Below are 25,393 nucleotides of genomic sequence, written 5' to 3' on the forward strand. Positions count from 1 at the left end.
CTCACTGGCAATCAGTGTGAGGGCATTTTGTGGCTGCTAACGAGAAAATAAAACTTCAACCTGTACACTCAAGGACATTCTAATTGTTTCAAACACCGGAAAATTGCAATATAGTTTCTCTACTGTGTAGAAGTATCCCCCAAAATTGATTTGTACTTGGAACCTGACAATGTGACCTTATTTGGAAACAGTCTTTGCAGATGTAATTAGATACGAGGAGGTCAGCTGGATTAGGGTGGAACCTAGATCCAATGACCCACCGGTGTCCTTATAAGGAGAGAACACAGACATACACAGGGAGAAGGCCATGTGAAGACAGCAGCGGAGACTGGAGCAATGTAGCCACAAGCCAAAGATTGCTGGGCCACCAGAAGCTAGGAAGACGCAAAGCAGAGTCTTTCTTGGAGCCTCTGGGGGCAGCACAGCCCTGCAGACACTTCGATTTCAGACAGCTGGCCTCCAGAACTGGGAGAGAATACACTTCTGTTGTTTTAAGTCACCCAGTTGGTGGTACCTTGTTACAGAAATCCCAGGGAACGAACCGTTTCCTTCATTTTTCCCAACGTTCTCAAGTGAACACCAAACCCAAATTCTGTTTTAGGAGTGAAATAATTTTTTTTTAAAGATGACAGACTCAAGTGAATGTTATTTTAAATTTCCCCCCACAATTATTTGAGTACTGAGTTTCAGAAATTTGTCTTTGTGAAACAGTCTTACCAGGAAGCCTCATTTCCAGGTAGCCTCGGACCCTACTAATAAGGTCGGATGGCGGTCTCTCTCCTGCCTGCCCTGTCCCAGTTTCGTGTGTATGAATATCCAAAAGCAACATCTCATTCAGCATGACCTGACGAAGCTTTGGTGAGAACTCTGTTACCAACTCCAAACAAGCAGCAAAGAGCTGTTTAGCATGGGAGAAGTCCTGTGAAAAGAAAAAGAGCAGCCTGGGTCACCTTTCCTTTGGAGCCAAAAAATGTGTGTCTTTATGATGACAGAGCAAAGAGGAGAAGGATTAATTCAAAAGGTTAACGTTGCTTATTTCAGGTAGTGATGCTAGACTCTCTTTTCCTCATCCCTGTATTATTTAGTCCAATAAATATTAATACATTCGTAATTTTAAAAATCCAATAAACAATATAAAATACATGCTATATTGTTAAACAAGTTTTATAAAAGTTATAAAATAACCAAAGACTTCCATATTTTATGGGTGTAAAATTCTATTGCAAGCACCCTTCTCTATCCAACATATTCAGAATTAGATCATAGACCATTCAAGGGTTGCACATTCTAAGATCTTCGCACACCACCCTACTAGCCTATAAAATCGGCTAACAAATCAAGTAAATTAAATCAGCTATTATCTAAGTCCTTTCCTACTCATCTTAGTCACATGTTTCCAAAGACTAGATTCTATTTCTCCACATACTTCACTCCAATCATCTGGCTTCCACCCCCATCTTTACAAAGAAATAGCTCTCATAAGCCAGAGATCTTTTAATCGTCCAATCTACTGAACACTCGTCTGTTATCTTACAGGAATGAAGAGCTGCAACTCGGTGCTATGTATCATCCTTTTCCTGACATTTTCTTTTCCCCTAGCAATTACACCCTCTACATCTGTCTGCTGCTCACACCCATCACACCACTCTTTCCTGGACCTAGTGTTGCATTCCCTAGGGTCTCATGCTCTTCATATTCTCTCTGGGTGATCTTTGGTAACTTCCAAATCTGTAACTCCAGTCCAGACCATTCTCCAAGCTTCAGGCTGTTTCCGATCATAGCCTCAAATTAAAAATGTAAACATAAGACTCATTATCTGCTCTGCAAAATGTGCTTTTGCACATTCACTTGCTGGCATTGCCACCTGTTCTGACTCCCAAACCAGAAGTGTGAGCATCACGCTCAATTCTTTCTCCCTCTCTTGCCTTCGACGTTAAATCAGTTACCAATTGCTTCCAGATTTTACCTCCTAAATATTTCGCTAATATGTTTTCTTCTATCCTTTCTAACACTTGTGACATTTACTAGCTGTGTGCCCTTGGAGAATGTAATACCTTTAAAATTGAGATCATACCTTTCACAAACTTTTCATGAACAAATGAAATAACAAATGTATATGAAATTGCAGAACAGTCTCTGTGCCCAGTAAATGTTATGTGAGGTGTGGAAGGAGAAAAGCTGCTAATGCTAACTACATTCCTCTATTAAAACTTCTCAATGGCTTACAATTGTCTCATGATGCACTGCCCAATATGGCAGCCACTAGCTAGATATGGCTGTTGAGCATGTGAAATGTGACCGGTCCAAATTGAGAGATTATTCTGTAAAGTATAAAATACTTACTGGATTTGGAAGACTTATCACATATATTTTTAAAAGAATGTAAAACATCTCAACTTTTTCTATCAATTACAGGTTGAAATGATAGTTTAGACATATTGAGTTAAATAAATCATTTAAATCAACCTCACTTTATGAAATTATAGATTACATACATGGCCTGCATTATGTTTCCGCTGGACAATGTTGATCTAGAGCAGCAGTTCTCAAACTTTAGCATGCAACAAAATTACTTCGAGGGCTTATTTTAAAAGATGTTGTGCCCCATCCCAGAATTTGATTCATTAGGTCTAGGATAGGGCCCCAGAATTTGTATTTCCAGCAAGTTCTGGCCATGTTTAGTGACTCATGCCTGTAATGCTAGCACTTTGGGATGCCGATGTGGAAGGACTGTTTGAGCCCAGGAGTTCAAGACCAGCCTGGGCAATATAGTAAGACTCTGTCTCTACAAAAAAAATTTATTTCAAATAAGCTGGGCGTGGTGGCGCATGCCTGTGGTTCCAGCTACTTAGGGGGCTGAGGTGGGAAGATCGCTTGAGCCCAGGAAAGTTGAGGCTGCACTGAGCCGTGGTCGTGCCACTACACCCCGGTCTGGGTGACAGGGCAACACCCTGTCTTCAAATAAAAGTTATCAAATATCACAGATGCTGCTGGTGTGGGGACATAGATAACTTATTTAACTCTCAATTTTAGTTCATTTCTGCCTTCCAAATGCTGTCTTTAACCTTCCTACAGAAGTTAGTGTATCATCAGTCAAGCAACTGCACTATTTTATATGATTTAACATTCCACTTAAGTCTCAACATCCCAGACTGCAAACTCATGTAAAATACACTACAAAAGTAACTTCAAACATTTTGTTTTTTAATCTTGGAACACAATCTTTACTAACTGAATTCTACAAGTAATATCTTTGCATGTTCTCTAAACTTTTAAAAGGCACAGAGCAGTATCCATTTACTTGATCAAGACCATTTTAATTATAAGGGTAAAGGAAAAAGAACAAACCAGAATGCCTGTTCAAATATCCTTTTAGGCCATGATTGTAATTTCAGAGATTAGGAAAAGAATTTCTGGTTCCTGACTTCCTGCTAAAATTAGTAAAGCATATGATTTTTTTTTTTTTTTTTTTTTTTTGAGATGGAGTATTGCTCTGCCACCCAGGTTGGAGTGCAGTGACATAATCTCAGCTCATTCTAACCTCCACCTCCCAAGAGATTCTCCTACTTCAGACTGCAGAGTATTTGAGATTACAGGTACCCACCTAATTTTTGTATTTTTAGTAGAGACAGGGTTTCACCATGTTGCCCAGGCTGTCTCGACCTCAGTTGATCTGCCTGCCTCAGCCTCCCAAAGTGCCAGGATTAGAGGTGTGAGCCACGGCACCTGGCCATAAAGCATATTCTTCTACCAACCTTGGACTCCCAAAGTGCTGGATTACAGATGTGAGCCACCGCACCTGGCCCCATAAATGCATATTCTTAACAGGTGTTTGATACACACTTTTACTCACCTTAACAGTACTGCAGTGCAAACCTTTGGCCATAAGAATATAAACCAAATCTCTTGTTAAATTGTCTTTAATTCCCAGGATAACAGCACTATAGACAGAAGGTACTTCCCACTAAAAGAAACAAAAAAATACATATATACGCACATACATACACACACACACACACACACGCACACAGAGAAAGCCAAATCTAGATAAGACTCTTTCAATAATCTTTAATCGCACTAAAAAAAATAATTCACAGGTGGTCTCTTAAAGAGAAAGGAAAATGACAGCCATAATATAACGCTGATGAAAATGAACATATTCACTACAATCAGTGCGTAATAAATAATGGATTGGGACTTTCTGAAGGATTACTGTTAGCAAAAAAAGACAAAGACTAGGAGTTTTATATATCTTAATTCAGGTAATCCTCACAACAATACTAAGGTGAGTACTATTATGCTACTATTATCATTTTGCAAATGAGGAAACTGAAACACAAAGAAGTTAAATAACTTGTTCAAGATTATACAGCTATTTAAGTATGAAGCTGACATTCAAACTAAAGCAGGCAGTTAATCCCAGAATGTCCTATAATTAACTATTATGCTATACTTGTACATCTTTAAAATTTTTGGTTTTTGCTTTTTGAGACAGAGTCTCACTCTGTTGCCCATGCTGGAGTGCAGTGGCGTGCTCTCTGCTCACTTCAACCTCTGCCTCCCAGATTCAAGTGATTCTCCTGCCTCAGCCTCCCAAATAGCTGGAAATACAGGTGCACACCATCATGCCCGGCTAATTTTTGTTATTTTTAGTAGAGACAGGGTTTCACCACATTGGCTAGGCTGGTCTTGAACTCCCGGCCTCAAGTGATCCACTCACCTCAGCTCCTCAGAGTGCTGGGATTACATGAATGAGCCACTGCATCTGCCCTCATCTTAAAGATTCACACTAATAAATAGCATCAATGCTAAAAAAAAAAAGCCCAACTAATTTTTAGAGCATTTTTTTTCCTTTTTCTGTACTTGTATGTTTAAACCCTATTTTAAAAAATACAGGCTGGGCACAGTGGCTCATGCCTATAGTCCCAGCACTTTGGAAGGCTGAGTTGAGTGGATCACTTGAGGGTGAGAGTTTGAGATTTCCCTGGAGAAACTCGTCTCTACTAAAAATACAAAATTAGCCGGGTATGGTGGCACATGCCTGTGATCCCAGCTACTTGGGAGGCTGAGGCAGGACAATCACTTGAACCTGAGAGGTGGATGCAGTGAGCTGAGATTGCGCCATTGCACACCAGCCTCGGCAACAAGAGCAAAACTCCGTCTCAAAAAAAAAAAACCCATATTTCTGGCTGGAGTAAGGATATAGTTAGGAGCATTACCATATTGCTTTAATTTCTCCTGTATCTGTAGATTACTTCCTTTCTATCTTTAAGCTATATTCCACTGAAATGGTGCCTTAGAAACTACTTCTATTTGTACTTTCTATGCAGGAAAACTTTCTAATAAATAAACTCAGAAACAGGTAAATATATTAGCTGGGATTTTTTTAAAGGAACATTTAAAACCAAAAATGTTCTATAATGAAGTATTAATGAACTAATTCCAAAGTGTAGGCTTTAGATTTCAAGAGGGTATTAAAAAACCAAAAATAAAATACCCTACACAACACACAGCATGTACTGGCTATAGACTGCATAAATAATATACCATTTACATATATTTACAATTATATTTAAAATGCAGCCAGACATGGTGGCTCATGTCTGTAATCCCAGCACTTTGGGAGACCAAGGCAGGCAGATCACTTGTGGTCAGGAGTTCAAGACCATCCTGGCCAACATGGTGAAACTCCATCTCTACTAAAAATATAAAAATTAGCTAGGCATGGTGACAGGTGCCTATAATCCCAGCTACCTAGCTACCTGGGAGGCTGAGGCAGGAGAATCACTTGAACCTGGGAGGCAGAGGTTGCAATAAACCAAGACAGCACCACTGCACTCCAGCCTGGGTGACAAAGAGAGACTCCATCTCAAAAACATAAACAAAATGCATGTAGATATTTTGTCAACAAATGGAAAATCTCATTTTTAGATGCTACTCAACGGTATCTTTTTGTTTCTGACATTTTCTACTTTCTCTGTCAATGGATGTTTAAAAATGCAATTATGGTCATGGGAAGGTCTTAAAACTGTTAAGCAGAAGAGGTCCTTATTAAAAAGGTCAGGGAACAGCTTTTCTATTAAATTAACTAAAAAACAAGGGCAATTTTCGTATCTGGTCTTGACAAAGGGTTTCTTACCTTATTAGACACTGTCCAGAATTGGCGCTCTGAAGTCATACCATGTAATTCAATTAAAATCTGTCTAATCCTCCAAGGATCCACTGACAATATAAGTTGATGCTCTAACTGACCAATGTTGACACTTGCTGAGGCTAAAACAAAGATTTATGTTTCAACAATTTAATTCAAAAATACAGCTCTGAGAATGACAATTTAAATTATTATATCTATAAATTAAAAGCTGCTATCATCTTGAGAACTGATCATAGTGTATATTACATATTAACTTTATCCTCACATAGATAACCTAACACAACTTTGTTATATCTACATTTAGTAAGTGCATGCATTTTAAAAATAAAGATAACGAACATATAAACAAGATAAAAATATTAAGTTCATGCAAAGCAACTATGTGGAATATATGAAAAGAGTTAACATATAGGTTCCTACTTTTGAACATAATATACTAACAAAAGTATTTATAAAATGTTAATTTTGAGTAATAAACATTAAGCATGTGTTTTCTGAGAGAGAAGGGGGCATGTTCTTCCCAGAGACCCGAAAATCATTACCAAAATCCCTAATTACAGCTCAGCTATCAGAGGCGGTCTTCAGTAATGCATTTCCAGCAGTTCTATATGTGTTAACCTTACTCTTTTCCTCTACAACTGGACATTCAACCAGTTTAAATCTAGTGAAGATCAAAGAAGCTAAAATTGTGCTTTTGTAAAACCAACCGAATTCTCTCTCATCTATACTAAATTTTGAAGTTTATGTTTCTTATTTTAAAATAGCACTGTATTTTCTGCTTGTATTTGTAAAGGCAAAAATGGGAAAAAAAAAAATCAAACAAATAAGCCAAAAATGGCAATACTGCCAAAGCAGTTCAGCCAGCAGATACTAGCACAGTTATACAGACTGACATGCACGAACGTCTGTCCTCTTTTTGGTCCCAGCATCTCTCACCACTCCTCTCCCCATTTTTGTTGTTACCTGCATGAACATATTGGCAACAGTGTTACCTTGGTCTATTCCCCCAGCTAAAATTTTTCATGTATCTAGGCCTGATTCTGCACTAATCATTGGGTCGGCCGAGCTCGCACATAACTGAGTATACAGAAATCTGATATCAAAGAGAGGTGAATTTCTATTAATTACCAACAAAAGTGTTAATTACAACAAATAAGAGAGAATCCTCAAATATGTTTCCATGGTAATTTGAATAGAGGGACAAAACATGCCAACATATTAGCTGGCAGACTGGAGAGCTAACCTGGGATATCATAAAATGAAGTTACAGGTTTAATGCACAGATTTACTCTAGGGGATCTCTTCCTCATCTGATCAACAAGTAGCTTTCGTTCTTCATCTTTCAACAATGTAATGAAAAGCTCATGTGAAGAAATCATGAAAACATACTGCAGATCTTCCAATCCCAGACACACGTTCCTAGATCAGTAAGAAATATTGTAAAACAAAAAAGTGTATAATTTAGTTTGAGAAAAACAATCATATCAATGAACTTTAATAAGTCACTTAAAAAGGCAACATTACATAAACTGTATAATAATATTTTGAAATAGATTTTAAAATTTCCCTTCGGTCCTTATTTAAAATTGTGATGTCAATGCCACAATATACAAAAAAGGTAACTATAAAATCCTAACATCTTACATGGCTACACAAATTTGAACTTAATGGGTTCTCAAACCCCAGTTACTGCCTGGTTGTAAGACACCCAAAACAAAAACAAAAGTAGTAACACACAGGACTCAGTTCACAGTTTAAAAAACAAAAAAGAAAATAAAGGTACTTACTTCAGAAAAGCAGCCATGTTTCCTTTCAAAGACTCTGAAGCTTTTTCTAAATTTATTGATCTTGAACATACCTAGGAATTTTAGTAATTTTCATTTGAATATGGGTACTTTAAAAAATGTAGATTATAATTAGAAAAGGTTAGATTTAAAAACAACTGAATTTTTCTTTTTCAATCATATACCAGTGACAGATTTGGTTAAGCAACTTAACAGGAGATGAGACCAAGGAGTAAGAATCCATTAAAAAGGGGATTTACTGTATACACACAGTAAAGAATAACCTCGCTACCATGCTGTACAGTTCTCGCAGAATTTATCAAGTATGTTGCCAAATTATATTAAGTGATAAACCATAGAAATCAGTAGCTCCTGTCAGAAGAGCTGAATAAAATATTTATAAAAACAAAAAGAAAATGGTTGAAAAGAATGACTGATTTATCATGAAAATAGGATTAATGGTTTTATATTCATGAGTAGCTCATGAATAGTTAAAAAGATAACCAAAGTATAAAAAGTAAACAATGCAAACAAAGAAAAGAAACTAGTCATGGTTATATTAGTCATCTACAAATAATATTTTCGTAATATTATTTTGAATTTATTCATTAGATGAGGATGCTTCCCCATGCATTATTCATAAGAAGCCAAAATAGTGTGAAAGTCCATAATCTCAAGAAATTGTTAAATATTTTCTACGTTGACACACACACATAAAATAGAATGTTCATAGAAGTAGTATTCACAGTTGCCAAAAAGTAGAAATAACCTTAAGTCTACCACCTAATGAATGAACACACAAAATCTATGGCACATTCATTCAATGAAGTATTATTCAGCCATAAAAAGGAATGAAGTACTGATACATGCTACAATATTGAAAACATGCTAAGTGAAGGAAGCCAGTTATAAAAGACCATCTATTTCATAGTTCCATTTATATAAAATATCCAGAACAGACAAAACTATAGAGATAGAAAGTAGATTAGTAGCTGCCTCAGGTGGTGGGGGGCTGAGGGAAAACAAGGAGTGAGAGGTAACGAGTAAGAGATTATCTTTTTGGGGTGAAAAAAGTGAAGTGATAATTGCCCAACTCTAGGAATACACTAAAAAGCACTGACTTATACACTTAAAATGTGTGAACTGTATGGTATGCGAGTTATATCTCAATGGCACCATTTAAAAACAAAAAAAAACCAAAAAAAAAAAAAACAGGCCGGGCTTGGTAGGCACTTTGGGAGGTCGGGCACGTTGGAAGGCCAAGTGGATCACCTGAGGTCAACAGTTCAAGACTACCCTGGCTAACAGGGTGAACCTCATCTCTAATAAAAATACAAAAAAAATTAGCTGGGCGTGGTGGTGTGCGCCTATAGTCAGCTACTCGGGGAGGCTGAGGCAAGAGAATCACTTGAACCTAGAAGGCGGATGTTGCCAAGTGAGCCAAGACCACACCACTGCTCTCCACCCTGGGCGAAAGAGGGACACTCAATCTCAAAAACACAAAAACAAAAAAAAAGCCTAATATTTAAAAATTACTGTGTTGAAAAAAAAAAATTTACTATATTCAAATACCATTTTCTGATTAACAAATTAACCTATCAGTAAATAACATCTGAGTATCTTGGAGTATATGAAATATACTTGCATTCTAATAATTTTGCTTCTTTGCTGCCACATGTAAGATATTATGGTGAATAATAAATATTTGAGTCTCCTTTTACAAAAGTTTATTCACATAATAAGATGCATTGTACATGTGTTATGGAATAATGTAGGGAGCATATGTTAACTTTTGTTAAGGAACAGATCATGTTATGTGAATTTCACTCACTTCAATTTGTAAAAAGAAAAACTCGAACTAGTGGGTATCTCTGTAGATGCTTTAATATTAAAAAGATAAATTCTGCCTGTAATCCCAGCACTTTGGGAGGCTGAGGTGGGCGGATCACGAGGTCAAGAGATCGAGACCATCAGGGCCAACATGGTGAAACCCTGCCTCTAACAAAAAAATACAAAAATCAGCTGAGCATGGTGGTGTGTGCCTGTAGTCCCAGCTACTCAAGAGGCTGAGGCAGGGGAATCGCCTGAACCCGGGTGGCAGAGGTTGAAGTGAGCTGAGACTGTGCCACTGCACTCCAGCCTGGCGCCTGGAGACAGAGAGAGACTCTGTCTCAAAAAAAAAAAAAAAGAAAAAGAAAAACATAAATTTTAATACTAATAAACTTTTGATGAAGTGAACAGATCCTTAGAAAATGACTTCTTTTTTTTCCTTTTTTTCTTTCTACTTAAATTCTGGTGAGGTAGAAAATAACTTCTTAAAACTAAGTTTAGAAAAATGAGAATATAGCTCTATAATCACGGAGCAAAAACCTTCCCACAAAAAAGTTACACAGGCCCAGGCTTTACTGATAATTCTACCCAAAACTGAAAGAAGCAATGACTTCATTTTTACACAAACTTTTCCAGACAATGAAAAAGACAGATGTCTCAACTTATTTACAGGACAAGTATGACCTTGACACCAGTATCAAAGGCAAGACAAGAAAGAAAAAAATAAGTGCATTGGCCAGGCGTGGTGGCCCACACCTGTAATCCTAGCACTTTGGGAGGCCGAAGTGGGAGGATCACTGGAGGTCAGGAGTTTGAAATCAGCCTGGCCAACACGGTGAAAACCCATCTCTACTAAATATACAAAAAATATTAGCCAGGCATGGTGGCGGATGCCTGTAATCTCAGCTACTCTGGAGGTTGAGGCAGGAGAATCACTTGAACCTGGAGAAGGAGGTTGCAGTGAGCCAAGATCGCACCACTACACTCCAGTCTGGATGACAGAGTGAGACTCCATCTCAAAAAACAAAAAATTAAAACCTGTGCATTAATCTCATAAGTGAATATAGAAAAAAAAACAAATATTAGCAAATCAAATCCAGCAATTTCTATTAAAAAACGATCATGACCTAGCTGGGTTTATTCCAGATGTGCAAAGGTGTGTTAATACTTGAAAATCAATTATGCTTTATCACAATAACAGGTAAGAAGAGAGAAATTATGTGATCATTACAACAGACATAAAAAAAATTTATAGAATCTAAAAATAATTCATTATTTTAAAAACAGGACGTTCAGTGAACTAAGGAAAGAAGGAAACTTCCTTAATCAGATAAGGGATAGCTACAAGAAAAACCTACGATAAACATCATTCTAAACGGTGAAGTAGTGTAAGCTTCCCTTCTGAGACTGGGAGTGAGATGAGGCAGTTCACTATTCATACTTCTGGACACTGTAGGTAACAGCCAGCATGTTAAGTAAAAAGACATCAAAACTAAAAGGTTCGAAAAGGAATAAACAAAATGCATTTTTAACAGATGACTGACTGCATGCATAAAAAATGAAATAATTCATACAATAATTAATGGAATTTTTAAAAGCTAAGCAAAGTTGTTGGATAGAAAACTATTAGAAAGTTCACTTATACTTCTATATCAATGCACAAACTATTTTCTTTTTTCTTTTTTTGGAGATGCAGTCTGGCTCTGTCATCCAGGCTGGAGTGCTGTGGCACGATCTCAGCCGACTGCAACCTCCACCTCCCTCCCAGGTTCAAGTGATTCTCCTTCCTCAGCCTCCTGAGGGCTGGGATTACCGGCACGCTCCACCATGCCCAGCTAATTTTTGCATTTTTTGTAGAGACAGGATTTCACCATGTTGGTCAGGCTGGACTTGCACTCCTGACCTTGTGATCCACCCACCTCGGCCTCCCAAAGTGCTGGGATTACACGCGTGAGCCACTGAGCTCGGCAGCATAAGCTATTTTCAAGTCTACGTTTAAAGAACTATGAAAAAAAAATTTAAGACTTCTATGTAAAAATTAGAAAGCTCTAAAGGACACTAAAGACTACCTAAAAAGAAATCAAGAGCCATACCCATTCATGCATTAGGACATCCAATAATGTAAAGATGTAAATTCTCAGGGGGTCTCCCTGAGCATACTTTGGCTTGGGAGGCTGTCCATTAATTTTATTATAAAAAAAGAAGCTTAAAAAAAAAGACATCCTTTCTTTCCAAACTCGGTTCTAAATTTAATGTAGTTGCAAACAAAAATTCAACAGATTTGTGAAACTTGACAATCTGAGTCTAATGTATACACATAAAAATACAAAGGACAAGAACGACCAATATGACCTTGAAAACAAGGTAGAAGAACTTGCTCTCGATGGTATCAGGACATAGACATAATGAGGTACGGACAGACAAATAGCAAAGTGGTACAAAACGGCTCAGAAACAGGCCCATACATGTATAGACACTTGGCATACGATACAGATGGCCCTAGAGATTGGTGGAAAAGATTAACCTTTCAATAAATGGTGCTGGAACACTCCCTACTTCACCCTACTTCACACAAAAGCAACTGTAGGTTGATTAAAGACCTAAATGTGAAAGGAAGGCTACGCTACAAAACTTTTAGAAGATATAACACAGAAGAAAATCTTCATGACATGATAGAAAAAAAGCTTTCTTAAACGAGACACAGAAATCACTGTCATAAAGGAAAAACATGGTAAATCTGATATTAAACTTTGGAACAATATAAAGAAAATTCAGCTGGGTGTGGTGGCTCATGCCTGTAATCCCAGGACTTTGGGAAGCCGAGGTGGGTGGATCATTCAGGAGTTTGAGACCAGCTTGGGCAACATGATGAAACCCCATCTTTACCAAAAATGCAAAATATTAGCCAGGCATGGTGGCACGCACCTGCAGTCCCAGCTACTCAGGAGGCTGAGGTGGGAGGATGGCTTGAACCCAGGAGTTGGAGGTTACAGTGTGCTGAGATCGAATCACTGTACTCCAACCTGGGTGACACAGTGAGATCCTGTCTCAGAATAAAAGAGAGAGAACTAAAAGACAAATGCAGAGAAGATACCTGCAATATTTAAAATTGGTTAAAAAAAAAAAAAAAAAAAAAAAACAAATAAAAAACCTACTTCCAGAAAAAAAGACAGACAATCTAATAGAAAAATGAGACATAACCCAGCTGGGTGCAGCAGCTGCTTCCTGTAATCCCAGCACTTTCAGAGGCCAAGGCAGGAGGATCACTTGAGGTCAGGAGTTCGAGACCAGCCTGGCCAACATGGCGAAACCTGTCTCTACTACAAATACAAAAATTAGCCAGGCATGGTGGTGCATGCCTGTAATCCCAGCTACTTGGAAGGCTGAGGCCTGAGAACTGCTTCAACCTGGGAGGCAGAGGTTGCAGCGAGCTGAGATCAAGTCATTGTACTTCAACCTAGGCGACAAGAGCAGAACTCTGTCTCAAAAAAAAGAAAAAAAAAAAAAAAAAGAGGCATAACACTTGGAAAAGGTACCTCAAAAAACAAAATCCATGAGTAAAAACTAAATGAAGAGTTGTAGAAATGAAAACCTCAATGAGGTACTGTTAGAAAACCACCTCACAGGTGATCTGACAATAGCAAATGTTAACAAGGATACTGAACGATGAGAACACTCAGGCATGCTGGTGGTACAAACCACTTGGATATTAAAGAATAATGTTGCAGATATCTTTTTCCCTAGGTATATACTGTAAACTGGGGCGTATGTGCACCTAGATACATGTACAAGTATGTTCCAAGCAGCAAAAACTATAAACACAAATATTCATCATCCTATGTGTATACAGCCATAAACTATAAAAAACACAAATGTCTCCCATCATAATAATGAAGAAACTGTGGCGTGGTCCATATAATATTCTAACATCTTAAAGCAATGAAAAAAATTGTGTTTATATACAACTTGAATAAATCTCACAAATACAATGTTTAGTGAAAGAAGATAAAGAGCACATATTGTATGATTCCATTTATATGAAGTTCAAAACAGGCAAATTAAAGATTGTTCTTTCAGGATGCATACAGAGGGGATACAACTGAAAAGAAAGCAAGAAAATGATGATCACAGAAGTCCAGGGCAGTGGCTGCCTCAAGGGAAGGCAGAGGAGGTTGTAAAGACCACAACAAACGCTTCTAGAGAGCTGGCAACACTGTATCTTTGGAAGTGGTATTACCTGTGCTTTATACATTTCTCTCAATGTCTGTAACATTAAGACTGTTAAGACAGAGGTAGAGTGATGCAGCAGAAACACAGACCCCACAGCACACAGGAGAGACTAGAGGTTTGATTTGGGAGTTCTTAGTAAACAGCTGATGAAACAAATGAGTGAAGCTTTGGAAGTGAATAAAAAATGAGTGAGCCAAAGATAAAAGTTCTATAAACAGAAACACTAAAGGAAGAGCAAAGAAGAAGTCGATGAAAGACTGAGGAGACTCCAATAAAGATTCTGAAGAAACATGGGGGAGAACTAGAAAAAGAGTTACAGTAGAAGACAAGGCGGAACGGCATAATCTGTCACAAGTGCCAACTGTCGAACACAGAAAGGCAGGGCAGACAGAAAAAAAGGCACTGGATTTGGCAATTAAGAGGTTACTGGTAAGCTTAAAGCAAATTATAAATCAAAAGGGGAAAGAAAAACATGTCCTACCTCAAGAAGAAAGTCTATTTTCTCTTTATGAGGTCTAAGAAATAGCTGGTTGAATTGAACACTAATTGTTCTGCCTTCCAGTATATCACGGACTGTATTACAGGCACACACTTTAAAACAGATTTCATCTAGAGCTTCATTTCTGTAGAACACAAAAGTACATCAACTAGCGTTATTTTTTGTGTAAAAGAAAAGTGTATATTACAAAATTATATTCACAAGAATGAGCCATTTGTTTTTGAGAGGTAAAATTTTAGGATATTCAAGCAATTCAAGCATACTAATAAATATATACCAAATCGTGGGGAGAAAGCAAGCAGACAGGTTTTGAATTTATCAAGGGACAATTTAGTTACATATCAGGCAACAGAATGAAATTCTGCTATACATAATTTTTCCCCCAAGCATTTTTTTTTTTTTTTGAGACAGACTCTTGCTTTGTCACCCAGGCTGGAGTCCAGTAGTGCAATCTCAGCTCACAGCAACCTCCACCTCTTGGGTTCAAGCAATTCTTGTGCCTCAGCCTCCTGAGTAACTGGGACTACGGGTGTGCACCACCACGCCCAGCTAATTTTTATATTTTTTGGTAGAGACAGGGTTTCACCATGTTGGTCAGGCTGAACTTCTGACCTCAACTGATCCACCCACCTCGGCCTCTCAAAGTGTTAGGATTACAGGCATGAGCCACGGCGCCTGGCCCCTCCAAGCACTTTTAGAATGGACTAGATAGAGGAACACCAGAGTGGCTCCTCTGGCTATGTTTATTTCCCAAAAATGAACAGAAACACTAACTCTGAAGATATCTGAAAACAGAAAGCATAGTGAAGCAGTCACCTGCTTAGGAGTATACAAAAAGTGACACCTACGTGCCCAAAAAGGGAAATTCCAACAAGAAACAAATTAAAGTTCATTTGCATCACAGAATCTTGCTAAGGTACCTCAGAAGGAAGGAGTTTAGACTGGAGCTATTACAACATTGGTACATAGAACACAGGCCCTGCTCCCAAGTGATCAGTTGACTTTTCTTTCTCAAATAAAATATTTATTCTCTGGAGAAAATAAACCAAAGAAGGCCAGGCGCGGTGGCTCACGCCTGTAATCCCAGCACTTTGGGAGGCCGAGGCAGGTGGATCACGAGGTCAAGAGATCGAGACCATCCTAGTCAACATGGTGAAACCCCGTCTCTACTAAAAAATACAAAAAATTAGCTGGGCATGGTGGCGCGTACCTGTAATCCCAGCTACTCAGGAGGCTGAGGCAGGAGAATTGCCTGAACCCAGGAGGCAGAGGTTGCAGTGAGCTCAGATCGCGCCATTGCACTCCAGCCTGGGTAACAAGAGCGAAACTCCCTCTCAAAAAAAAAAAAAAAAAGGAAATAAACCAAAGAAACTTAGACCAGAGGACTGACTGTAGAAGGCAGAACAGCCAATGTAGTGCCATATAGCTTTAGCCCCTGCTACTTAGGAGGCTGAAACAGGAAGATCGCTTAAATCCAGGAGTTTCAGTGCAGCCTGGACAATACAGTAAGATCCTGTCTTAAAAAAAATTGTTAATGAAAGTCTAGATACTGAATAAGATCTCTCTCCCCTTTGCCTGCCAACTACCAGAACAACAGCAGCCAGGCACCCCACATGCCAGCCCAAGGAAGATATTACTAAAGGGTTCATCTATGGAAAGACTTAAAGGATTCCACAGAAAACATCCACAGATACGGAGTCCTCAAACTAAAAAGCCACCTTGCCACCCGATTACCCAATGATGGTTACCAGTCAATGAGCCCTGCCTATGTGTACAGTCTTCAATTAATGTTTTACTGCCTCACTCTTAACTGTGGACACCAAGGAACGCCAACTATTTGAAGTGAGCCTCAACATGAGAAGGAAAAATTAAAACAAACAAGAAAGAAACCTGAATTAAACAGAGCAATAAAAAAAAACAGAAGATAACTTTCAGAAAATAATTAATGGCCTCAAACAAGAGCTATCATTCAGTGGAAGAGGATGCAATTTTTCAAAAGGAACAATCAAGAATTAGAAAAATGTCTTAGAAATTTAAAATGATAGACAAAATAAAGCTTTAACAGGAAAGGTGGAAGATAATAACAAGAGAGATTGTCAGGAAATACATTAAGAAGAAAAAATGAGCTGGGTGCGATGACTCATGCCTGTAGCCTAGCACTTTGGGAGGTGGGCAGAGCACCTGAGGTCAGGAGTTCAAGACCGATCTGACCAACATGGAGAAACTCTGTCTTTACTAATAACACAAAATCAGCCAGGTGTGGTGGCACATGCCTGTAATCCGAGCTACTCCAGAGGCTGAGGCAGGAGAATCGCTTAAACCCAGGAGGCGGAGGTTGTGGTGAGCTGAGATTGTGCCATTGCACTCCAGCCTCGTCAACAGGAACAAAACTCTGTTGCAAAAAAAAAAAAAAAAAAAAAAGAGAAGAAAGTAGAAGAAGAAGGAGGAGGAGGAGGAAGGAAGAAGGAAGAAGGAAGAAGGAGAAGGAGGAGGAGAAGAAGGAGAAGGAGAAGGAGAACAAGAAGAAGAAAGAAGAAGGAAGAAGAAACCAGAAGAAATAATGATGACCAACAAGAGAGAATTAGAGAATCAATTCACAAGGTTCAACATCTCACAAGAATTCCAAAGAAAACAAGAAATTTTTTTAAGAGAGAGAAAGGATATTTACCAGACATGGAACCTTCAGATAAAAAGGACCTACTAAAAGGTTCCCAGCTCAATGAATAAAATAAGGACTCATATTAAGGCATATCAAGATTATAACTCAAAGGAGGAAGAATGAATTAAAGTTGCTCAAGTTTTGATGAAGAAAAAATAAGTCATATGCAAATGAATGGAAATTTGAAAATCATCAGACTTCTCAAAAGCAACTCTAAAAACTAGAAGACAACATATAAAGCACTATCTTCAAAATTCTAGGGGAATACTGTTTTGACCTAGAAGTTTATAACCAGGGAAGTTGTCAGTCAAGTGGTAGGGCAGAATAAAGACAGTTTCAGATCTGCAAGAAGTCAAAAAGATTAATCTCCCATCTTTCTTTCTTAGGAAACTACTGTGAGTTGTGCTCCAGCAAAATGTGATATTCAGAAAACAGAAACTCTAACACAGAAGAGAAGAAAAACAAATTTATAAGTTAATATGGTTTGGCTCTGTGTTCCCATCCAAATCTCATCTCAAATTGTAATCTCCATAATCCCCACGTGTTCAAGGAGGGACCACGTGGGAGGTGACTGGATCATGGGGGTGGTTTCCAGCTCTCACGAGATCTGATGGTTTTATAAGGCAGTTTTTCCTTCTCTTGCTAGCTCGCTCTTTCCTACCGCCCTGTGAAAAGGTCTTTGCTTCCCCTTTGTCTTCTGCAATGATTACAGTTTCCTGAGGCCTCCCAGCCATGTGGAACTGTGAGTCAATTAAAACTTATTTCCTTTATAAATTACCCAGTCTCAGGTATTCCTTTATAGCAGTGTGAAAACAGACTAATGCATAGGCAATGGCTTTTTTTTTCTTATTTTTTTCTTTTTTTCTCACTTTTTCTGGACTGTACCTAGCAATTTTCTTATTTTTTTTTTCACTAGATGATGGCTTTTTAAAAGTCCCAGGATGACAGCTATGCAGCAAGATTAGAGATCAGTTCAAATTGTAGCAGGAAGACAGAGGACTCACAGAGGAAAGACAAATACAGAGGCACTTAGAGACCACAGTGGTACCCCATTATCTGCAGATCTGCTTTCCACTGTTTCAGTTATCTATGGTCAACCTCGGTTCAAAAATGTTACACACAGAAAAAACAAAACAAAACAAAAATATTACACACAGTAAGGTATTTTCAGAGAGAGAGAGAGAATGCACATTCACTTAACTTTCACTATACTATACTGTTACGATTGTCCTATTTTATTATTATTGTTGTTAATCTCTTACTGTGCCTAATTTATATAGCAAACTTTATTACTGGTATGTATGTATATGAAAAAACAATCCATATAGGGTTTGGTACTATCTGTGGTTTCAGGCATCCACTCAGGGTCTTGGAATGTATTCCCAAGGACAAGATGGGGGGACAACTGTAAATGGCCGAAGAGCACATGAAAAGGTACTCAATATCACTAATCATTAGAGAAATGTAAATCAAAACTACAATGATATACCACCTCCCACCCACTAGGATGACTGTTATCAAAAAAATAGAAAATAACAAAGTTGCTAAGGATATAGAGAAATTTGAACCCTTATACACTGTTGGTGGAAATGAAAATGGTGCAGTCCACTATGAAAAACAGTGTGGCAGTACTTCAAAATATTAAAAATAGAATTACTGTAAGACTCAATAATTCCACTTCTGAATTTATATACAAAAGAATTTATAGCAGGGTTTTGAAAAGTTATTTGTACAGTCATGTTCACAGCAACATTACTCATAAGAGCCAAAAGTCAGAAGCAACCTAAGTGTTCATCAACAGATGACTGGATAAACAAAATGTGTATATACATACAATGGAATATTGTTTAGCCTTAAAAAAGGAAATTCTGACACATGCTATAACATGGATAAACCTGGAGGACATTATGTTAAGTGAAATTGGTCAGTATCGTAAAGAAAAAATAACTATGTGATTCCACTTATATGAGGTACCTAGAATAGTCAGAGACAGAGAGTAGAAGGGTAGTCCAGGTGCTAGGGGAGGGGAAAGTAAGGAGCTGGTATTTAATAGATACAGCATTTCAGTTTTGTTTATAAGATGCAAAGAGCTCTGAACAGTGATTGCACCAGGATATGAACGTACTTAACACTACAGAATTATACACACAAAAACAGTTAAGATGGTAACTCTATGTTATGTTTATTTTACCACAATTTTTTTTTAAAGAAAAGGCCATCTCTTCAGATAATGTGAAGCAACAGAACAAAGACCCAGCCTGTGCCACTTATGAAAGTGTAGCTTCTCCTTCAGTGAAACATGGCAGTTTTTAGGTTTCTTAGGTACCAACAAGCAGTAAAAATGACCATCACACCTATAATCCCAACACTTTGGCAGGCTGAGGTGGGCAGATGGCTTGAGCTCAGGAGTTAAGAGACCAGCCTGGGCAACATGGTGAAACCCCATCTCTACAAAAATACAAAAATTAGCAGGGCATGATGGCACATCCTGTAATCCCAGCTACTTAGGAAGCTGAGGTGGGGAGATCACTTGGGTCCAGGAGGTCAAGGCTGCAGTGGGCCGAGATCACACCACTGCACTGCAGCCTGTGCCCCAGAGCGAGACCCTGTCTCAAGGAAAAGAAAAAGACCACCCCAACTTTAATCCCCAAATATTTTTATTTTTCTTAATCATTATATTTTCCTTCATTCCTTTCTTCCTTCTTGCCACAAGAGGGAAACTTTTCCCTATGACATCTTCAAAGATAAATTCTCACACCTATATTCAAACTGCATCTCTTCTCATTTCCCCTAAAACTCTTTTCACTCATTATCCTTTGTCCAATAACAAACACTTATCCTGCCCACCCTTCAGAGAAGAGAAAAAAAAAAATCCGTTTAAAAAAAAAAAGTAAGAAGATTAATAGTAAGACATAAATAGAAGCTGAAGTGAAAGTTTGCACTCTTATACTCAAACTAGGTCACAATCTGCATATATACACCTCACATGCCCTTTTGAACATACCAAATATTATCTAATAAAACATGTGAGAAGCGCTCCATTGGTATGGATGTTATGAGAGTACAGAGGAGGGGAATCAAACTCAATCTGAGACAGGAGAAAGCATGTGAGCTGAGTCTTTGTTGTTGTAGAAAAGGGGTCTCACTCTGTAATCTAGGCTGGACTCCAATGCCTGGCCTCAAGCAATCCTCCCACCTTGGCCACCCAAAGTGCTGGGATTATAAGTATAAGTGACTGCACTTGGTCTGTTGAGTTGAGACTTAACAAAGAGAAAAAGTTGGCCAGAAGAAACAGAAGCAGAGATAAGCCTGGCATAGAAACCTGCGACACCTAAGAGCAGAGCAGAAGTAGGGCAAATTACAGGTTCTGCAGGTGGTTTGGTATGACTGGACCACACGGTATATGTGAAGGAGTGATGAGAGATAAGGCTGGAAAGGAGGCATTAACCATATCACAAAGAGTCTTGCCTAATGTGCTAAAGAATTTAGAAATTTCTGGAAGATAAATGGGAGTCTTCAAATGATTTTTTAAGAAAAGGAGTGAAATACTCATATTTGTATTTTAGAGATATAATTTAGGGCAATATTGAGTATGTCAGGGGGCTGAAAGTAAGAGGAAAGTAGTTTATAAGAGACCAGCATAACCCAAATCAGTAATTTTACGAAGTAAAACAAAAATCTTGGTACCAGAAAAAAGAGGATGGATTCTTGAAATTAAAAAACAAAATCAATAGAATTGAGTGACTGACAATGTGGGATAAGTGAAGAGGAAAAGTGAGTCTATAGTAATTTCCAGGGTTTTTGCTTGCATTATGGTACCAAGGAATAATAGGACAAGATCAGGCTTGCAATAACATAATGATGGTTTTGTCACATGGTTTTGGTCATGGGAAGCTTACTACAGGACATCAAGATAGATTTAGATGTCCATTCAATACTTAAAGATGTAGAAATTAGAAGAGAGAACTGAACTAGAGATATAAATTTGTTTCAATATCATATGGGTTTGGTATCCAAGAAGATATAAAATATATATAGTCATTTGATTAAAAAAAAAACATACACACACACAGAGAACATGGTACGGTCCTGTGTGTGTGTGTGCACGCACGTGATAGTTGAAAGTACAGGGAGTAGAGCACTCAGGAAGTGTGTTAAGAGTGAGAAAGTTAAAGAGAAGATCCTAAGCTGTATCAATATTTAAGAAACAGTAAAAGAAGAAAGGATTCCAAAGAAAATTGAGAAACAAGCGTAATATATCAGAAAGTATCACTAGGTTTTAAAAAGTATACATATATTTAGTTTCTCTGAAAACTTACACATTGTTAATCACAAGTTTACGAAATACTGGGAGCTAATCATATTCCCAAAGAAGAAAACAACTTATTTTTAATGTTTTCTTATTTTAAAAGGGAAGTAGAAAGTAAAGACATAGTGCAAAGTGAAACTCTATGAGCACTTACCAAGTTTGTTAAATCGATCTTACCTTTCAGTAGGTCGAAGTTCATGGATAACAGCTAAGAGCTTTGACAGCACCTGTAGTTTTCCTGACTCCTTTTCAGTAAACAAGAGAGGGTTGTAGTCAGCAGGAAACACACTTAGCAAGCCTTTGTACAGACCCTTTTCTTCATTTTTATCACAATTTGAGCTACATTCTTTTTCCTATTCAAAAGGATGATTGTTAATGCTGGCTCATGTTTGTGTTTTTTAATTAGGAGGGGAAAATGCTAAAATTATGGAGGGAAAAAGGGAAAGATTAACAGCTATCTGAAAAGTCCAAGAAACTGTTAGGTAAATCTTTATACGTCATGATTTGATCATTTTAAAAAAAGGTAATATGCATTCTACCGAGTTACTTTCAGAGCAGTTCTAATGCAGCTCATAATGTCTGTTACCTTCACCCTACAAGTGTAGTATTAATATTTCCCACATGTAATTACAGAAGGTAGAAGCAGACAAAGAAAGGAGAGAGAAATAAAGGGAAAACGGTGATACAAAATCCATCCTCTCCAAAACCCTAATATTTTGCATCTTTGATACATCTTTTTCTCTGTTCCTCTCTTTCCTTCCCTCACTATTAGTTTCCTCTCCTGAACTGTGGGCTTCATACAACACCTCCCAGGTTACATTCAAAAACAAGTACAATCATTTACTTAATCTTACCAGTTTCTTCTGTAAAAAGGAAGAACTTCACCAATCAATTAACAGAGAAATTTATTCTTACAACAATGGTTTTTACTTCACCAATAGTTTTAGAATAAATTTATTCCAAGGTGATTATCAGCACCTCTGAAATTCCCCCTCCAAAACTGGCTAGCCTGTATATAAACATATAACTAGAGATCAGAGATATTAATGACTATGTCACTTTTTTGGTTAAATTACTAGAAATTGGCAGATCTCTTCACTCTCTCCCATATTTACTAGATTTATCACTGTTTTTGAAACTTTGTTCAACCAATACCCCTTGTCTGGAATGCTTTTTCATTTTGTTCAATTACCCCAATCCTATAAATACTTGAGGACCCAGTGCAAATTCTACCTGATTATTCATAGCCTGTTTGCACTGAGTCTTAACGCTTATGGTTACACAGTACATTTCAGCTTTGACCGTATCTAATTAAGCAGTTAACGATATATAGTTGACCCTTGAACACATGAGTTTGAACTATGCAGGTCTACTTACATTCAGATTTTCTCCCACCTCTGCCACCACCCCTGAGACAGCAAGACCAACCCCTCCTCTGCCTCCTTTCCTCTTAGCCTACTCAATGTGAAGAGCTTTGTGAGGATCTCCTTGCGCTTATTGAATAATAAATATTTTCTCTTCTTTATGATTTTCTTAACATTTTCTTTTTATAGCTTACTTTAGTATAAAAATACAGTATATAATATACAAAATATGAGTGAACTGACTTTATGTTACTGGTAAGGCTTCTGGTCAACAGTAGGCTATTCATAGTTCAGTTCTGGGAGAGTCAAAAGTCATACATGTTATAAAGGGATTTTCAACAATGCATGCAGGGGTCAGCAACCCTAACCCTAGGGTTGTTCAAGATTGAACTACTTTTTTATACTTCACAAATGTTTTCCCGTGTGTTACACTCCCTCTTAAGTAATATCAGAAACATCTTAAGGGCAGCGAATCTCGTGTAAAATGTATAAAAAAGCTAGGCACAAAGTACTAATTTTAATTTGGCTTAATGTCAAAATATAGCAATATTTAGGTATAGTCATTTGGTTAAAACTAGGAACTCTAAGATATTTCTATCACTGGGACATATGAGGAGAAAGAAGTAGTTGCTGGCTGCTTTGGGTTAGCTCCACCTACAACTCGGAAAGATCATCAAAGGACCACAGGACCAGGGTCTAGTATACAGTTTTTCATCTTCAGAAACTTGAATGTGCTTAAGCTCTAAAGGAATTATTCATATTAACCAAATTAAGAGACTGAATAGGTCAGAATGAAAATTTATTGACCTATAAATGAGACCTGTCTATTTAAACCAATTGTCTATGCATATGCATTCTGTCCTATGAAAGAACGCCCCCAGGGAAAGTCAAATCACTAGCAGAAGGTTGTCTGGTGATTATTAAATCAGAATACAGGGATATGGGTGATATTTTTTTTTAAGAGACCAGGTCCTCATTATGTTGCCCAGACTGGTCTTGAACTCTTGGCTTCAAGCAATCCTCCCACCTTAGCCTCCCAAAGTGCTGAGATTATAGGTGTGAGCCACTGCCCCTGGCCAAGATGGGCAATTTTAATGCACAAGTTCTTAACCAAGAACACATATTAGAATCACTTGAGAAGGCTTTTTAAAAATTCTCATGCCTGGGTCCTACTCTCACAAACTCTGAATTAATACATAAATGTTGAGACCTGGACTAGTATAATTTTAAGAGCTTCCCAGAGGGGAACATCACACACCATGGCTTGGGGGATGGGGGCTAGGGGAGGAATAGCAGGGGGTGAGGTGATTGGGGAGGGATAGCATTAGGAGAAATACCTAATGTAGATGATGGGGTGATGGATGCAGCAAACCACCACCATGGCACATGTATACCTATGTAACAAACCTGCATGATCTGCACATGTACTCCAGAACTTAAAGTATAATAATAATAATAATAAAAAGAGCTTCCCAGGACATTATAATATGTACTACTAATTAATAATTGACTAATAGATAGTATCTTTATACTGTGACAGCCTGATGCAGCATCTTCATCATAGAGATTTACCAGTCTAACTTCTCATATCAAGCTAATCAGGATACTATCTCTTCTGACTCTATGTAACTCAATACCCTTCAATTATGAGTTAGCATATTGTTACAGGTTACGTTCCATTCACATTTCTTAAAGAAAAACCCATATCTTAATTGAACTTGGGAAACAATCTAGTTTCAATAGAAACACAATTACAAGTCATTGCTTAAAGGTTAGTTATACATGGAGAAGGCTCATTTCAGCCCTTTTACATCAATCCTTATTTGCTATAAAGTTAGAGAAAAGGCTTTTCTGAATAAATGCCAGATTGTAAATTAGGTACCCTATTTGAAGTATCCTATGCCTATTATTAGTGACTGCATGGCAACAGTGGAGAAACACTCAGAGCCCCCTGCTGCTTTCTTCAAGAATGCACAAGCATATTCTAAATTAACTGGTATACTCTGGGCCATCAGAAGGTCTTCTTTTTAAGGAAGAAATTTTTGGCGATTTTTACTGGGCTTCATGCCCAAAGAGTTTAATTTTTATCACTGTATATAGAATCAGTCTCTTTAAAAGTTGCTTAATAAATTGTTGCAACTCCACCTACTGCAGAGTTACACAACGCTGACTTCTCCTATGATAAACTAAGTAAATACAATCCATTGTAGGATAAAGTTGGAGAATTCTGGTAGAGCACTTCATTTTTAAGTATTAATCAATAACCTCAACCATAATGTAGCACCCATAGTTTTTGTTTAGAGGATTATTTTTTGGCAAACTATAATTTTCTGCTTAAAGAAAAAAATAAGAGTGTAAATTATTCACAGTGAGTTGAGAATAACAGGGTATTAATAGTTACTGTGGCTAGGTGCAGTGATTCATATCTGTAATCCTAACACTTTGGGAGGCTGGGGTGGGCAGATCACTTGAGCTCAGGAGTTTGAGACCAGCCTGGGCAACATGGCAAAACCCATCTCTACAAAAAATGTAAAAATTAGCCAGGCATGGTAGCATGTGCCTGT

At 37.8% G+C, this 25,393-nt stretch overlaps 1 protein-coding gene across 3 annotated transcripts in view; it reads right to left on the reverse strand.

Annotated features, from left to right (window-relative positions):
* Positions 1 to 25,393, reverse strand: part of LOC135278028 (integrator complex subunit 8-like) — a 49,990-nt gene that overhangs the window by 10,433 nt on the left and 14,164 nt on the right. Inside the window, exons 4-10 of one of the 3 annotated variants that reach the window (XM_064384396.1) lie at positions 21,643 to 21,710; positions 14,480 to 14,621; positions 7,942 to 8,012; positions 7,398 to 7,573; positions 6,140 to 6,273; positions 3,854 to 3,964; positions 718 to 919 (exon numbers count right to left, since the gene is read on the reverse strand). In XM_064384396.1, coding sequence (XP_064240466.1) covers positions 718 to 919; positions 3,854 to 3,964; positions 6,140 to 6,273; positions 7,398 to 7,573; positions 7,942 to 7,958 — 640 coding nt within the window. In that variant the 5' untranslated portion in view covers positions 7,959 to 8,012; positions 14,480 to 14,621; positions 21,643 to 21,710. Of the gene's footprint in view, positions 1 to 717; positions 920 to 3,853; positions 3,965 to 6,139; positions 6,274 to 7,397; positions 7,574 to 7,941; positions 8,013 to 14,479; positions 14,622 to 21,642; positions 21,819 to 25,393 lie in introns of those variants that run through there. The other 2 variants (XM_064384395.1, XM_064384397.1) reach the window with 2 other exon arrangements.

The sequence above is a fragment of the Aotus nancymaae genome, unplaced genomic scaffold (genome assembly GCF_030222135.1).
Source record: "Aotus nancymaae isolate 86718 unplaced genomic scaffold, 86718_ANA_hifiasm-v0.15.2.pri h1tg000036l, whole genome shotgun sequence".
NCBI lineage: Eukaryota > Metazoa > Chordata > Mammalia > Primates > Aotidae > Aotus > Aotus nancymaae.